Below are 17,644 nucleotides of genomic sequence, written 5' to 3'. Positions count from 1 at the left end.
CCTGTCTGTGGTCAGGTAGAACCAGATGTGTTCCATGGAAATCTGGGTTCAGGTTTTGGGGGTCCAGGACAGGGCTCCCCATTGATGAACTCACCATTTGCTTTCTGCAGGGGCACCTGAATTGGCCCCCATTCTGTCTTGTGATGTTGAACGTGACTCACTTGGCCCACCAGGTCACTATTGACCGCTTCAACCGGAAGGTGAGTCCGTCAGAAAGCTGGCCTCTGGGGCAGGGTCGCAGGGTCGCAGCCGATGGGAGGCCCAGGGCATGCAGCCTGGAGATTGCTTTTAAATCACTGTCTGCTACGTATCATTAATGTATACCTACTGACTTTGTAATATTGCATTTATTCGTTCTTGTATTTATTAATCTTAAATCATTCATTTTTACATTCTTTAGGTCCTGCATCTATTGAAATAATCATACTGTTTTTCTGTATGAATATAAATTTCACTGATTTGGAATGTTGAATAAGGTTTGCATTCCTAGAATAAGTTTCACTTGGTTTGGCTGTTATAGTACTGTTTTTACACATTTTTTAAAAGATTTATTTTATTTTTATTGCAAAGTCAGATATATACAGAGAGGAAGAGAGACAGAGAGGAATATCTTCCATCCGATGATTCACTCCCCAAGTGACCACAGTGGCCAGAGCAGAGCTGATCCCCCACGTGGGTGCAGAGTCCCAAGGCTTTGAACCATCCTCAACTGCATTCCCAGGCCACAAACAGGGAGCTGGATGGGAAGCAGGGCTGCGGGGATTAGAATCAGTGCCCATATAGGATCCCGGTGCGTTTAAGGCCAGGACTTTAGCTGCTAGGCCACTGCACCAGGCCCTTTTTACACATTTTTTGAAACCTCCTTGATGGTTTAAATTTTTTTTTGTAAATGCATTTGTTTAGTTTTGGTATTAGCAAATGAGGGCCTCATATAATGACTTAGGAAATATTCCTCTCCAGGATTCTGAGTTTCTTTAAAAGATGTGGAACTCTTCGGGCTACCTGTTTCTTCTCTGGCAAGCTTGAGTAGTTGACACATCTGTTTTATATGTCCAAGTTGTCCACAGATTCTTGCTATCCTTGTGCCGTCTGTGGGATCTGCATCTATGTGCCCTAATGCCCAGCCCTTGTAACTTGGGTCAGCTTTGTTTTCCTTGAAAAGCCTGGATAGGGAGTTTTCAAGTTTATTGTATGTGTGTGCTTTTTAAGAACAAACCTCTAGGTGTTTTGTTTGTGTGTGTGTGTTTTTTGGGAAGAAATCCAAGTTTATTGTTCTTTAAAGCATATTTTATTTGTTTTTCTCGTTATTGTTATATTTCCAATTTCACTGGTTCCTGATCTTTATTATAGTCTTTCGCCTACTTCGAGTCTAATTTATTCATTTTTAGAGTTTAAGGTAGAAGGGAAAGTATAGGTCTTGGATTCAGTGCTTTTCTTTTTCTGATTTCTGTATTTAGTGCTGTAATTTACCTGTGAAGTGCTGATTGAATAGTGATATTTTCAATCAGTTTGAAATACTTTTGAATACCTCTTGATAGTTCTTTGACCCATGCATTATTTATAAGTGCTTTATTTAGTCTCCAAATATGAGGATATTTCAAAGAATTTTTTGGAAACCTGGAATTAAAAGATACAAGGCGTTTTGGTGAAGAAAAGTTGAAAATCTGTTTTCATAATACACATTTCCATAGACTTTTTGAAGATTCCTCATATTTGGTGATTTTTCAGATAACTTCCTATTACTGATTTCTAATTTAATTCTGTACTCAAAAAAGCCTAATTTGATGAACTGAGTCTTATTAAATATAATGACTTCTTTTATGTTCCAAGTATTATCTTAGTGAACACATATTCTGTAGTTGGGGTGGGGGATGGCTTCAGGAATGTCAGCGTGTTCAAGCCTTCTATAGCCTATTGTTCTGTAAGCCTGCTTAGCAGTTGAGAAAGAGGGTATCGATATTTCCGACTGAAATTGTTGGTTTGTTTCTCCTTGGAGTTCTATCAGTTTTTCGTTCATGGATTTTGAAGTTATCAGGCACATAGCACTTAGGATTATATCCTCCACTGAATTAACCATTTTTGTGTGTGAAATTGAGTTTTGTCCTAGCAGATGTTTTTTTTAACTCTATTTTGTCAGATTTGTTTGTCACAGCCTCTCCAGCATGTCTTTAACTTTAACATGAATATCTTAGGTATATCTTTTTTTTTTTCATTCTTTTACCTTTAACCAGTTTGTGGCTTTTAAAACTTAAAGTGAGATTTTTGGTAGGAAGTGAATATTTGTTTTGTTTTGTTTTAATCCAATCTGAAATCCCTGATTTCCACTGGGGGAAATTTAGTTCCATCAGATTTAATTGGGTCATTGAGTTATGTTTAAGCTTATATGTTTGTTTTCTATTTATTTTCCTTGTCCCTTTTCCTCTTTCTTTATGTATCTTTCGGATTGCCTTTAATTGTTGCATTTCATCTCCTACATTAAATTATTAACTATACCTTTTGTTTTGGTCATTCAGTGGTTGTTTTAGGGATTACAGCATATAACTGTAACTTGTCACAGTCTAGTTTCAAGTAATATGTCATGGCCCATCTAGCACGAGAGCTTCGTAACAGTATCCTCTGATGTCTTCCTGTCAGCCTTTGTGCTGTGGTCGTCACACATTTTGCTTCTATCTTTGTTGTAAATGCCACTGTGCGCAGTTTTCTTCAGGAAATTAAGTTTACATTTTTCCACGTATTTTCTATTTCTGGTGCTCTTTATTCTTTTGTGTAAATCTGGATTTCCATCTGACAGCATTTTTTTCTACTTAAAAGATTTCAGTATTTTTACAGCACAAATCTTCTGGTGATAAGTTTTTTTTTTTTTTGTTTGTCAGTAAGTATGAAAAAGTCTTCATCTCGTCTGAATTGGTAAAACCAAGTTTCACTGAGTGTAGAATTTATAGGCTGACCTTTCTTTGATACTTAAAGTTGCTCCCCTGTTGCTTACAGTGGGGTGAAACCAATGCCTTGTTTTAAATCGAAGAAATCAGTGCCTTGCTACATTCACGATGCCATGCTACCACTCGCTCCATCCAGTTGCAAACAACTTCATCATCTCCAAAGGAAAGCTCAGAGCCATTAGTCAGCTGCTCACCAGGCCTTTCCCCATGCCCATCAACCAACATCTGCCTTCCGTCTTTTGAGTTACTTCTTCTGAAGAACTCCTATAAATGGTGTCAAACAATACGTGATATTTTCTATCTGGTTTCTTCCCCTTAGCCTGATTTTTAAAGTTCATTTGTGTTGTGACATGTGTCAGTATTTCAGTTTTATACTTGAACAGCATTTCTTTCAATGAACATACACCATAATCTGTTTATCCATTCACCTGTTGGTAGAAATTTGTGCTGTTTTCACATTTGGCTATTGTTAATTGTATTCATAGAGTTTTACTGTCTTTTGCTTATGGATTTTGATAATCTACTGTCATTTTTAATCTTTGTTCCTCCATACATAATATGCTCATTTTTCTCTGGCTACTATTACAGTTTTCCTTCTATCACTGCTTTTAAACAATTTGATTACGATATGCCTGGTAATTCACTTATTTTTGTATACCCCAATTATGTGTATTTTGAAACACTTGAAATCAAAACACGTCCATTTTTCTCTGTTCATAGTTTTTTCTGTGTTTCATTTCAGACATTATCTACTGTTCTGTCTTTATTAACCTTTTTACCTATAGTGTCTGTTAATCCCACCCAGGAGATTTTTCATCTCTAGGTGTTTGACTTTGGTCTTACTCCTGTCTCTCACATCTTACCTTAATGTTCTTATGTTCTTTGTTGACAGTATAGACCGTTGTTAGATTAGCTGCATTTTCACGACCTTGCCTTCTAGTCCTATCATATGTCATTGCGGAGTCCATTCTGATTTTCATCTCTCACTAGGGGTTGTATTGTGCTGCTTCTTGGCCTGCTTGGCAAGTTTTCACTAGATTCCATACGTTGTATTTTTATTTTTTTTTTTGCTGAATGCTGGAAATTCTTTTTTTTTTTTTTTTTAATATCCTTGAGCTTATAAGAGTTATGGCACTTAGAAAGGTTTCTCCCGTTGAGACTTGCCTTTAAATTTCACTGGGTGACGCTAGGGGAACCTTTGCGAGGGCTTCCAGCTGACACTCTACATACGGATTCATCACTTCTGAAGCAAGGCTCTTTCACATCTCCTGCCCTGGCCCACGTGCCCAGCGATGCTGTCCTGCTCCAGCTGGTTTGGCTGCAATCCTGGGCCTCTGTTGGCTCTCAGGGCTTTCTGCTTCTATCACTTGGTCCTTTCCACGGCCCCAGGGAATTGTTCACCTGTATGCATAGACCAGTATGCAGTTGGAAACTCAGGACACTTTAAGGGCAGGATTCAAGGGGGACCTCCTGTGAAGTTTCAGAGTTTTAACTCAGTCAGGTTCCATCTCTCCCCTACTCTTCTCTCTAGCTCTTTCTTTCACTGTTCTACTATGCACACTCTAGCCACCTTGGCACCGCCATAACACCCACTTGTTGTGTAACTCAGGGCAATCACCAGCTGGGCTTAGCTTCTTCTCTGCGTTGTTGGCTAGAAATTTTGAGGAATAACTTTGGGTAGTCATAACATTCAACTCATTTGTTACCCCTTCTAGGGACTATTTACTGTACTTCCAGCTGTTTCATGTGTGAAAACTGTTATTTCATGTCAGAGTGGTGTTTTGTTTTCTTTTGTTTTTTAAAATTGCTCAAGATGAAAAAATAATTGTATTCCTGAAGGGATAAGGTTAAGACATTGTAAATATTTTTAACTCACAATTTTTAAAAAGTTTATAATTATAGAGACAGAGGAAAAGAGAGATCTTCCATCCCCTGGCTCACTCCCCAGATGGCTGCAACAGCTGGGGCTGGGTCAGGATGGAGCCAGAAGCCAGGAGCCCCTTCTGGGTTGCCCTCATGGGGCCAGGGCTCCAAGAACTTGCCCTAGACTCTCTTTTTTTCCCAGGCACTTTAGTAGGGAACCGGATCAAAAGTGGAACAGTGGGGACTTGAACTAGTGCCCAGATGGGATGCTGGCACTTTAGACAATGGTCTAATGCACTGAACTACAGCACAAGCCCCCAAATCATAATCTTTTTCATCTCCCATTTTTATAGCATAAGACTCATTGTTCTTGACACTTCTAAAATTAACTTTGTTAATAAATGTGGTGGAAGCTATAGCTTTCAATTGTTCAAATTAGGGTGTGTTACGGGTTTAACACATATTGCCTGAGTCTCAATTTATGTCTGACCCAAAGGCAAACTCTGGGAATTTGGTAATGATTCAGACATAATTTCTGTTCTCAAACACTCACCATCCAGTGGAGCTGCAGTCAAGGGAACAAACAGGTTCTTTCTTAATGGCCGGTAGGAAGATGAGGAGGCTGCAGAGAAGGGGTATCCAACCCCAAGGCTAGGGATTTAGGGAAAGTCACCAAGAAGAAATGATCTGAGCAGAATTCAGAAAGGAGAAAGTGACCGGAAGAACTCAGGATTAGCGCTGATTTTGGTAAGATACAGCCTGATCCTGCTATTGTGAATTTGGGTTGCAGTCACAAAAAATATTTTCATGATTCTTGCATGTTACCTTGCATTGTGTTTTGGCTGCATGTGACTGAAACAGCCTGGCCCTTAGCAGATGATGGGTGAGTGGACAGATAGGTAGATGGATAAGCAAGCTGTATTCACATGGAACCTACTCCATCTTCCAAGGTGACTGTGGATTCACAGGCCGTGTGGCCCCCTGTGAGCAGGTATGGGTTCCAGATTGAAGACACGGGCCACATGTATGTGATCGGGACGCCCATGCATATCAAGATCCAGTGGCTCCACAGCTCAGGACTCATGATCCTGGAGGCCAGCAAAGCCAGCAAGGCCCAGGGCCGTGGCCTGTGTGGTGAGCTGGGGCCCAGCTGTGGGGAGGGGGATGCTTCCCAGACCACCTCTTCACCCATACACAGGTTTTTGCGGGGACAGGGTTACAGGGCAGTGGTGTCCTGGCAAGGAGACTTAGTGTCTTGTGTCCTGGGACTGATCCTGCTAGCAGAGATGGTGCATGGCTCTGTTCTCAGCTGGCTGTCCCCTCAGCCAGTTTTTCTAATAGCCTCCTCATGCCAGGTGATCTCCCAATCTGCATGTGCCTGGTCACTTCACCAAGCACCTGCACCCTCACATCTCATTGACTCCAGCTCATCCACACATCAGCCTGAGAGGTCATTCTTAGTCTCCCCACTGGACTAAAGGCAAGGGGTACTAAGCTCAGTAGCTTGTCTGGAGTTATAGGAGTTATCATAGCCCATAGAGCCAGTGCTCTTTAGACTCTAGCTGACTGTAGAGAGAGTCCTCTAAGGGACTGGAGGCATTATGATAGGAAAAAAATACAGGCGGCACCTAAGTGTGGGCTGCTGCACTTCGCAAGGACTCAAATTCACGAGCACCTGTGAGACACTCCATGACAGGATGCCATGGACATGGAGGCGACCATGTCTCACACACACCATCACCCTCCTCCATCTGCATCCTTGTGCTCATTCACATCCATGCACCTTCATTCAACATTCTGCACATGCATGACCTCATGACAGCCAGTTCCTGGCTCTTTCTTTGTGTATGAGTTAACTATGTAAAAGTCACTAGTAGCAAAACACGTAATACCTGTTTTCTGGAACTCTCATTTGCTGACCAAACATTCCTCACATGTGGACCAACTACCACCATCCTTCTCTCACTGTTTTTTTTTTTTCCTGTTCTATTCATTTCTGGAAAAGAGCTCAGTGGTCAACGTATGCCTAGGAAAACCTGGTGACTCAAAGCTAAGACCTAAATGTGACCATTAGGATTGCTAATACTTGGAGTTTTGTGTCAAATCATGCTGGAGATGGCAGGGAAGGCAGATCACTACATCTCTGTTTTATTGGTATACTTGACATCCTGGGTACTAATGACAAGGGAACACCTGAGATCCATGGGAACCTAAAGGGAAATAAGAATACACTCAGCTGAAATTCTGCAAAAGTCAATCCTGCAAACTGGCAATGATTGCACTGAATTGAAAAGGTCCTGGTGGCTGCCTCTGAGGCACCCCAGCAGGAAGGACATTTGAGAGAGTAGCTCGGGAGAGTCATGGGCAGGGGAAGTGCATCTAGTGAGTGTAGACAGTGCATGAGAGACGAAGCTGGGATTTCAGGTAGAAGCTGTGAAAGATAGCCCCACCACCACCACCTTCCCTTGTCTCCATGATAGTTAATTTCCAGCTCAAACAAATTCACAGATGATTTATGATGATTTGGAGGCACAGGTTCCTTCCATCTGGTGGTTCTGTCACGTTCAACTTGGGCTTCCAAGTCCCTAAAAGACAGGACAATGGGAAGTCCTTGTGGATAATGCATGGAAGCAGTGCCCCTCACCTTCACTGATGTTCCGTGGGCTGGGACTCCGTCACATCTCCCCAGCTGCAAGGGTAGCTGGAACAGAAGGCCAATGACCAACAGTAAGCAGGCACTGTAGTTAGTAGTCTCTGCAAATGCGGAGTCTGATATAATGTCAGACTTAGAAGTTGCCGAACAGCATACAGGACTCACATAGGACCCTTTACCCAGATGCACTACGGGCTCATTCACACTGTATCCCATTTGCTTCTCTTTCTCTGTATTTCAAATTTTCCAGAAAAATGTAATTCAGGGATTATTCAGTGCAAAACTTTTGAAGTCCATGCATAATTTCTTCATAATTAGGATTTTTTGAAGACCCCTCATATGCATGGGTTTAAATATGTTTGAGCCAAAATAAATTTATCTTTTAACTCTATTTCCATGAACTTGAAGTACCTTCATATATGCATTTTATATGATTATGCTATCTATAAATATGCTTACATTTTTTTCTGAATAATTTGAAAAGGAATTCAAAATGTCTCCCTTAATCCCTTAAGACTTTGATGTGTATCCTAAGGACAATATTTGCGTGTTTTCCTATGCAGCAATTGTCAGTTTCTCTGCGCTTCATTCCCCATCTCTAAACACCGAAGATGATACTGACACTGGCTTCTGGGGATTGCTGTGAGCCCAGTGAAAGCTGGGGATCTGGGAGAAGCACTGATCATAATGGCCATGAGACTTGCTCTGCTCCCCTCAGGTATCTGTGATGGAGACGCAGCCAACGACTTCACCCTGCAGGATGGTTCTGTGGCAGATGGAGTCAAGGATCCTGCTCCCTTTCTGGAGAGCTGGCAGGTGCCCAGTTCCCTGGCCTCAGTGGGTCAGACCCGCTTTCGCCCAGACAGTTGTGCCACGGCTGACTGCTCACCCTGCCTTCGCATGGTTTCCAATCGCACCTTCAGCGCCTGCCATCGCTTTGTACGTGCCAATGGGTCCAGGACAGGGGAAGCCACTTGGGACTGGGGAGAGCAGCACCTGCCTGCAAAAGCTCATGATAGAGGAGCTGGGCCTGCTTGGGGTAGGGTCTCAGGGTCAACAGCACAGTCTGATTTGTGTGCCCAGGTCTCTCCAGAGTCCTTCTGTGAGCTGTGGATCCGAGACACAAAGTATGTGCAGCAGCCCTGTGTGGCCCTGACCGTGTACGTGGCCATATGCCACAAGTTCCACGTGTGCATTGAGTGGCGGCGCTCTGACTACTGCCGTGAGTGCGGGTGCAGGGATCTCCTCCATTGCAATGGTTATCTTACCTCTTGGTACAAGGGGCAATTCTCCTCGATCCAAGTTCAAGTCTTGGCAATCCCAGGTTTAATCATTCATATGTTTATCTACATCGATCAAAAGTTTACAAATACCATTTAATGATCCATTTTATGTATATAGATATTTTATATTAATGAACAAATTCATTATGCTCCAAACTGACATATTAATGAATAATTAATTTTCCACTTAAATATATGGAGTCTCTATAAAATGAGGACAGCTCCACCTCTAAGGGCCATCTTAAAGAAGACAGGAGACAAGTGTGTGTGGTGACCTACATGAGCTCCCACCACAGAGCTAATGGCCAGTGATCATTGTTCCTTTCACTTTACTACTACCACTACTATTATTTGGATAGAGGCAGATCTGCTGTCTGCTTATTTACTCCCCATCTGCTTATTCACCCCCCAACTACCTACCATGCTCAGGGTTAGTAAGCCATGCTGAAATGATGAGCCAGGACCTCAATCCAGGTCTCCCACTTGAGCTGTCGCCTGATGCCTCTCAGGGTGCACATTAGCAGGCAGCTGGATTTGGGAGTGGAGTCAGGGCTCTGTCATGACCTGACTCATTCCAATCCTTGTACCAAGCCAACATGGGCCAGATCCAAACAATGGAACATGGCTGTGCTCCAATAAACTTTATTTGTAGAAACCAACAGCAGCCTGGGTCTGTACAGAGGCCCACCTGGTCTAGAAGGAAGTGACACCACCAAGCTCCCTGACCTAGACACTCTGCCGTGTTGATGACACCCTGCACCCCATCCTTGCCCTTCCCTGCCTCAGATGGGGAGTCCTGCCTGGGTCTGAGCAAGGCCTTGTGCCTGTTGTGCCCCTACAGCTTTCCTATGCCCCAGCAACTCCACTTATCAGGCGTGTGTGGCGGCCTGTGAGCCACCTGAAGCCTGCCAGGATGGGCTGCTGGGCCCACTGGACCCAGAGCAGTGCCAGGTACTGGGCGAAGGCTGTGTATGCTCTGAGGGCACCATCCTGCACCGGCGCCACTCTGCACTCTGCATCTCCGAGGACAAGTGTGGTAGGTTCCTCCCCACCCTGGTAGAGCCATCACCCAAGCTGGCCTGGCCCTGGTGACCCCTTTAGACTCCTGCTGCCCGTGGCTGAGGCCCCACTGCAGCCCTCCAGATCTGCTCCAAGGGTATCCACTGTCCCAGGGGGACCAAGACTGTGACGTCTGGATCTGCCTCAGTGCCCCACACCCTGTATGCCCTCCCCTGCAGCCTGCACTGACAGCACTGGAATGCCGCGGGCCCTGGGGGAGACCTGGAACAGCTCTCTCAGTGGCTGCTGCCAGCACCAGTGCCAAGCCCAAGACACCATCGTCGCAGTGGACCTGGACTGCCCAGGCCCCCGCCTGGAGAGCTGCCCACGCTTTGGGGAGGTGGCCGTGCTCATGCCCACTGAGGACCCCTGCTGCCTGGGGACTGTCTGCGGTAAGTCCCATGCTTCATTTGCCTGGCACTCGCCTTGTAGGACAGTTGAAAGACGCTAGTCCTGCCCCTGACCTTGATGGTGGGAACAGGGCATGGGCAGATGACAAGCCTTATGGAAGTGAGCTTTGGGGTGGTGTCACAGATACGGAGTCTGGAGCCAGGCAGCCTGACCCACTGTTCTTTTGCCACCTATGGCCTGACAGCTTCAGACAAATCATTTAACCTCCTCTGTGCCTTCCCTGCATTCTGCTGTAGCATTAGGTTTTCAATAGCACCCCTTGGTGGCAGTGTGAATTGCAGCCTGCTGTACACTTGGGGCATCTCCATCAATCCTGAGCTCTTGGTAGGCTTCTGTCCCAGTTCCAATCCCCTAGGTGACCTTTGGAGCTTCCAGAAGTATGGGTCCTGGGTCTGAGGGAGGGAGTAGTGAGGTAAGGTGTCTAGGGACTGACTGGAACATGTCAGGGATTCCTGGCCTCCAAGTGACAGGCCTTGTGGCACCCTGTCCAGTGTGTAACCAGACTCTGTGTGAGGGCCTGGCACCCACCTGCCGCCCCGGCCACCGACTCCTTACCCACTTCCAGGAGGACTCCTGCTGTCCCAGCTACAGCTGTGGTAAGAGATCCCGGGGTGGTAGAATGGGACACAGCCCCAGGTGGTGGGAAGGAGGATTGTGTTCTGGCTGGAAGTGCAGCACAGCTGGCCGTGGGGGAAGCCCATTCATGACCAGGTGAAATCTGGCCCCAATACCTAAGATTCACCTTCCGCAGAATGCGACCCAGATCAGTGTGAGGAGGAGCTGGTCCCCAGCTGCCGCGAGGACCAGATCCTGATCGCCGGCCGCCTGGGGGACTCATGCTGCACCTCTTACTTCTGCGGTAGGTGGATGCTCTGGCACACCTGCAGGACAGCTGGCTCACCTCACACCTGCTTCCCTGGGCAGCTGGAAGGCAGGCCCAGGGCTGTTCATGGGAAGGGGGGCAAGCAATGCACATGGAGAAAGGCAGAAAATCTCTATCCAGAAAAACACATAGGACTAACGGGAAACAGACAACACTGCACCAGGACACCAGTGCTGGGGTAGGATAAGGTTGTGTGAACCTAAGAAGGCCCTTCAGATTCTGACTCAGGTCATGAGGATTGTGACGCACAGCTGTGACCTGGGCTTCTGCCACCCTGAGCTGTCGAGGCTTCCCCTGACCCAGCCACCGGTTCCTCTGTGACATGGATGATTCCCCTCTCCCTGCAGCCTGCGGTGACTGTCCCGACTCCATCCCTGAGTGCCAAGAAGGGGAAGTGCTCATGGTACACAGGAACAGCACAGAGCTCTGCTGCCCGCTGTACCAATGTGGTGAGTCACCTGGGCATGTGCTGGGCCAGGGCATGAATGGGGCTTTGGCACCTGCCACATGGTCCTCAAACTAGGACCAGTGCACCTGATCTGATGCCAGGAACGCCAGCCCAACCTGAAGTAGCTCTGGCCAGGCTATGGAAGCTGCATAGTGAGGGGAGAAGGGGATCCCAAGCCTGTGCCCCTCGATGGAAGCCCTCAAGGGACAGAGGGAGGTGTGGAATCCAAGAAATGCTGAAGCCCAAGTGCTACTCCCAGCACTGACACCTCATTCTCTGACTGCCAGAGGCCACTGTACTAGGCTCCCTTTGCCTCCGTGTGAGTACACGGCCTGCCCATGGACTCTGTACCCAAGGCCCTGGCTTCCCAAGCCTCCCAGGACCTAGTAGTTTGTCATGATGAATAGAAGCGGGTCCCTCCTGATGTACTTGACACAGTAGCTCTATATTATAATGTGCATCAGGACTATATGTTCACAGTAGCTGGTAACAGCATCTACTGTGTGTCTACTACCTGAATATAATGTGTACTGTGTTCAAGGTACCTTGGCACAGTATTGCTACATTCACAGAACCTTGAAGACATATATGTGCCATGTAGCAACTATCAAGCATAGGGGAGCTAGCACTGTGGACTTTCAGTAAACCTAGTAGATGGACATGAACAAAATGGTATGATTCAAATTACACAAACTACTTTGCCGGCTGACCTTAGGAATAGGTGAGATGGCCCTCACTTGGTCAGGGAAGTGTAGGTAGTAAGGCCCCAAATGCCCCAGGGACAACCCTGACTGGGTTAAGGTCAAGAAGTAAGTGGTAAACCACACAGGCTCCCAGGCAAACTCTCTGAATGACCTGGCCACATCTGCATCAGAGGTCTCAAAGGCCCCTTGTCTGTGTTTGTGAAGCTGATCTGAGCAGAAGTTAACTGTCCTCTCGTCTCCTCTCTCAAAGCCTCTCCCACCACCCCCTCATTGTCTCACTTCACTTGTGTTCCTCTCCATTCCTCAGGAGGTAGGCTGATAACATACACTGAGTACAGGCACAGTCAGTCGCAGATGTGAGTCCTAGGTCTGCCGCTTGTGTGTGACCCAGGCGAAATTATAAAATCTCTGAGCCAAGGCTGCTCATGTGTAAGCTGGTGGCAGCAAGAGTGGATGTGGCACAGCAGTTAAGATGCACTTTGGGATATTTCTACCTGTGTCAGAGCACTTGGATTTGAGTGTAAAACACCTGACTAGTGTAGCTGAACGCCACAGAATGAGGAAAATGATACAGAAATAGTTTTGTTCAATTCATGTTTCTAGGAACTTGGGAAGTCCAGGGTCAAAGGGACTGCACGTGGTGAGGGTCTTCCTGGCGTGGATTCTCTGTGTGGAGTCCTGGGGTGGCACAGGGCATCACATGGTAACAGTGATGCAAAGGCGCTGCAACAATGAGCTCTCGTGACAGCTGTTCAGATATCCGTCGGTGCCTGGCTCTGCCCTTGGGACCTGTTCACCCATCTCACTTTTCAATCTCACCACGGGGATTCGAGTTTGGCCTGAGTTTTGGTGGCAACATTCACGGCACAGTGTCCCTGAAGTGCTTGGGAATGGGGACTGCTGCTACCTCCACCTTCTCCAGACTTTGTCATCCCTTCATCATTAAAAAGGCATGGTACAAATGTTGTAGAAAGTAAATGTAACACAATGAGAAGACTGCTAGGTATCCCACTCCGAGAACACCAAAAATTTACTTGAAAGTCAGAGTTACAGAAAAAGAAATAGAGACAAAGAAATTGATTATCTGCCAATTCACTCCTCAAATGGCAGCAATAGCCAGGGTTGGACCAGCCCGAAGCTAGGAGCTTCCTCTGGGTTTCCCACATGGAGATCTTTACCTGCTATGCCACACCACTGGTCCTTAGTATTCTTCTTTTTTTTTTTTTTTAAGATCTATGCATTTATTTGAAAGGCAGAGTAAGAGAGAGAGAGATCTTCTACTTGCTGGTTCACTTCCTAAATGCTCACAAAGGCCATTCTGAAGCCAGGATGCAGGGCCATCTTCCATGCTTTTTAGGGTGCATTAATGGAAAGCTATTTCAGAAATAGAATAGCCAGGGGGCTGGCACTGTAGACGTGGGTTTAACTGCTATGCCACAGTACAGGCCCTATTTTAACATGTATATATATATATATATATATATATATATATATATATATATATATATACATATATATATATACATATACATATACATATATTTGTTTACATGAAAGGCAGAATGTTAGAGACATTGAGAGTGAGCAAGAGAGAGAGAGAGAGAATGTCTTCTATCAACTGGTTTACTCCCCAAATGCCTACAGCTGCCAGGGTTGGACCAGGTTGAAGCCAGGAACCTAGAACTCCATCCAAGTCTCCCACATGAATGGCAGGAGCCTAAACAATGGAGCCATTATTGGCTGCCTCTCAGGATATATTAGTGAAAAGCTGGCATGGAAGCTGAGAAGCCAAGCTTCAAACTGGCACTCTGACTCAGGATGGGGGCATCCTAAGCAGTTCAACCCCTGTACCACAGTGCCCCATGTGTCCTTCCAGACATGTTCTGTGCTTTTATATGTACAAGGGGTCTTGAAAAGTTCATGGAAAATGATTGTCATACGACATCCCGGAGTGGCTCTGTGGGACACTCTGCGCCTGGCCCTGGAAGGTGCTGGACACACTAGGCAGACTTCAGGAGGAGCAGGAAGCACTTGCTCCCTAGCAAATGTTGCATTTTTAGCCACACAGTCTGTGACTGATATGTTACTGGCTGCCTCTGCCCCACAGTGTGTGAGAGCTTCCGCTGTCCCCAAGTGCAGTGTGGCCTAGGCACGACCCTAGTGGAGGTGTGGAGCCCTGATCGCTGCTGCCCCTACAAGTCTTGCGGTGAGTCACTGCTCGGGGACCCACCATTGGGGTGGCTCCTGGGAGAGCCAACAACCAATAATGGTGTACCACAGCATGATTTACAAGGAAAGAGCAGCTCTGTTTTGCCTCTGGATGTGTTGCTGGTCCTTTCCCAGGCCTCCCTGGAAGGTGAACCTCCTGGGGGCAGGGGTTTGGGGTTTTTTATTCATTGCTTGGTCCCCAGAGCATTGGGCAAAGCTCAGTACAGTGAGTGCTTCGAGCTGTTTGCTGCATGCATGATGACCTACCTGGGAGTTGGAGGGGCTGGGTGGTGCTTCATGGCCACTGTGTCCTGGAACGACCCATCCTTGAGAGCTTGCACAAGCGTGGCCTGTGTGTCTGTGAGGCCTGGCAGTAGCCTGGGCTCACTGGGGCAGTTTTGGAAAAGGCAGGTTAAAATGCCCACCCTCACCCAATCTGTTCCTGGAGAGACCCTGCCTTCATTCTCAAAAAGACTCTAGGGATGGGGAGTATGGGAGGAACAGGAAATCCATGATTGATTGGGCTGCCTGTTCATCCTTGCTCCACATTCACTGGGGAGCCCGGACCCTCACAGTGCCTGCCCACCAAGTGAGTTGCCACCTCATGCAAGGGGTGGAGGGAGCTGATAGGCACCTCCATGTACACCCCACCCCAGCCCCACAGCCATAACTGGCATAGGAGGATCTACACCTGCAGCAAAAACCAGGAAATCCCAGTATTCTTCCTTAGGCATGCCTGGCCAAGCGGGTGCCACTGTTCTTTTTCAGAGTGTGACTGCGACACTATCCCGGTGCCCCGGTGCCATCTGGTATGGAAGCTTTACTCCTCCCTACCTCCCTGGTTTCCCCCTACCCCCAACCATCCTGGCTTCTCTCTCCCCTCCCTGGAGACTATACTCCCCTACAAGTGCGGAATTCTCAATTACAAGTCAGCAGCCCTGCCGGAAGCTCAGCCACTGGTTTCTGGGCCGGGTACGCTCTGTGGAGCTCACACTTCACAGAGGTGGGGAGGAGTTAGGACCCGGATGCTGGTAATAGCCATGAGGTGGGGCAAGGGAGGGTGGTAGTGAGTGATGCTGATAATGTCATGTGATGCTATTATAGGGAAGCTGATGATTAATTGTGATATATACGACAAGCACCTTCTGTGTATTGGGCCTTTTAAGTGTACCATCACATTAGTTCTCATGACAACCCCATGACTGTCTCAGTTATGCAAACAAGGAAGGTAAGGTCAAGGTCATGAGCCAGGACTGGAATCCAGGAGAGCTGACTCCAGAGGGCACATCATAAGCAGCAGGCTTGCAGGGCAGGAAGAGGAGAGGAAAAACTGTCAGCCAAGCGCATTGCCTGCCATATCCCAGGCATTACCTCACCCGGTCCCAGTGCTCGGAGCTCTGCAACTGGTCACAGAAACAAAGTGGTGTCACCTGGGTGGGGAGCAGGACATAAGGGAGCACCCCTCATCAGCAAGACTCGGGTGCCCAAACGGGAGTGAGATGGCACTTCCAGGGCGCCAGGATTCCCCGGCCCCACCTGATTCCTGCAGCGAGGCACCTGTCATACAGGGGCTGGGTGGCATACTGCTCCCAAGGGAGCTGACCCTCCATGCTCCTGCCCCCTCACAGTGGGAGAAGTCCCAGCTGGATGAGGAATTCATGCACAGCGAGGAGAATGTGTGTGGCTGCGCCAAATACAAGTGTGGTGAGTGCGGCAGGGTGGGCCATGGAGGAGGGAGCCAGTGCAGGTGAGCCCCAGGTGGGCCCACCAGGTGGGGATGGGGGTGGGGTGGTGTCAGTGGCTGAGCTCTTGGTGACTGCTGCACCTTGCACACCCTTACAGTGAAGGCCCCCGTGTGTCTGAGCCGTGAGCTGGGAGTGATGCAGCCAGGCCAGACAGTGGTGGAGCTCTCAGCGGACGGCGTGTGCCACACTTCCCGTTGCACGGACATGCTGGACCCCCTCACCAGCTTCTACCAGATCAACACCACCTCCGTGCTCTGTGATGTTCACTGTGAGGCGGTAGGGGGCAAGTGAGGGGCCTGCCTGGCAGGAGACAGAGGAGCCTTTGTAGCCTGCCCCAAGCCTTACCCTCGCCACTCTCCTTCCCCACAAAAAAGAAAAAAGCCTAGACAGAGGGCATCAGGGGAGCTGTCTGCAGCACCCAGGGTGGGATCAAGAGAGCAAAGGGAGGATTCTGGGCTTGGTCAGGTGGGAGGGACAAATGCATTATTAAAGCACCTGCTGAAGGCCTGGCATGTGCCCTATTCTGGTTTGGGCGTTTCCATTTCTACCATTTGCTGAATGTTCAACATGCACAGTAATTAGCTTCTGGCAAATACTAAGTAAAAAAGAACAAGGACAGAGGTTAGAGTTATTCCCATATTTTGGATGAGAACAGTCGAGATGTAAGGAGGTTCTGTTCTTTCAAAAGTCCCAAAGGCAGTGTCCCTTGCCCATAGAAAATGCTGTCATTAGCAGCAATACGGGGGCCTTAGGGCAGTTGTCACAGAGGCCTGCCCACCCAGGACAGACAGGCTTACACAGGGCATCCCTTGGGCTCACTTAGAGAAGAGCACACGTGGATGGTGAAGGCAGAGCCATGGACAAGGTCATGTACCCCACCCTGCTGTGTCCCCCAGAACCAGGAGTATGAGCACCCGCGGGACCTGGCAGCCTGCTGCGGCTCCTGCAGAAACGTGTCCTGCCTCTTCACCTTCCCCAACGGCACCACTTCCCTGTTCCTGGTAAGCTGCTCCCCAGTAAATTACTTGGGAAAGCATCCCCTCTCAGGCCCCAGGCCCAAGACCACAGATGTGATCTTTATATTTTCATTTTTAAAATATTTATTTGATTTACTTGAAAGAGTTACAGTGAGAGTGGGAGAGAGATCTTTCATCTCCTGATTGACTTTCCAAATGGCCACAACAGCCATATCTGGGCTGGTCTGAAGCTAGGAGTCAGGAGCTTCTTCTGGGTCTCTCATGTGGATACAGGGTCCCAAGGCCTTGGGCCATGTTTTGACACCTCCTCAGGTGGCAGGGAGCTTGATTAGGAAGTGGAACCACTGGGACTCGAACTGGTGTATGTATGGGATGCAGGCACTTCAGGCAGAGGATTACTGTACTATGCCATCATGCCAGCCCACAGATGAGGTTGTAACCATTGCTCAGCCCTGGAGCTATGTCACCTGA

The 17,644-nt window shown here is 47.6% G+C and overlaps 1 protein-coding gene across 1 annotated transcript in view; it reads left to right on the top strand.

Annotated features, from left to right (window-relative positions):
- The window catches only part of OTOG (otogelin), a 68,453-nt gene that overhangs the window by 47,255 nt on the left and 3,554 nt on the right, over positions 1–17,644 (top strand). Inside the window, exons 39-52 of the mRNA XM_058662281.1 lie at positions 111–200; positions 5,753–5,936; positions 8,174–8,394; positions 8,539–8,677; positions 9,580–9,774; positions 9,977–10,189; positions 10,700–10,804; positions 10,960–11,067; positions 11,439–11,540; positions 14,351–14,449; positions 15,220–15,260; positions 16,080–16,155; positions 16,294–16,472; positions 17,093–17,197. Coding sequence (XP_058518264.1) covers positions 111–200; positions 5,753–5,936; positions 8,174–8,394; positions 8,539–8,677; positions 9,580–9,774; positions 9,977–10,189; positions 10,700–10,804; positions 10,960–11,067; positions 11,439–11,540; positions 14,351–14,449; positions 15,220–15,260; positions 16,080–16,155; positions 16,294–16,472; positions 17,093–17,197 — 1,857 coding nt within the window. The remainder of the gene's footprint in view (positions 1–110; positions 201–5,752; positions 5,937–8,173; positions 8,395–8,538; positions 8,678–9,579; positions 9,775–9,976; positions 10,190–10,699; positions 10,805–10,959; positions 11,068–11,438; positions 11,541–14,350; positions 14,450–15,219; positions 15,261–16,079; positions 16,156–16,293; positions 16,473–17,092; positions 17,198–17,644) is intronic.

This window comes from Ochotona princeps, chromosome 4 (genome assembly GCF_030435755.1).
Source record: "Ochotona princeps isolate mOchPri1 chromosome 4, mOchPri1.hap1, whole genome shotgun sequence".
Classification (NCBI taxonomy): domain Eukaryota; kingdom Metazoa; phylum Chordata; class Mammalia; order Lagomorpha; family Ochotonidae; genus Ochotona; species Ochotona princeps.
Note: the sequence above shows the minus strand (reverse complement) of the source record. Positions and strands in the feature narration are given on the sequence as shown.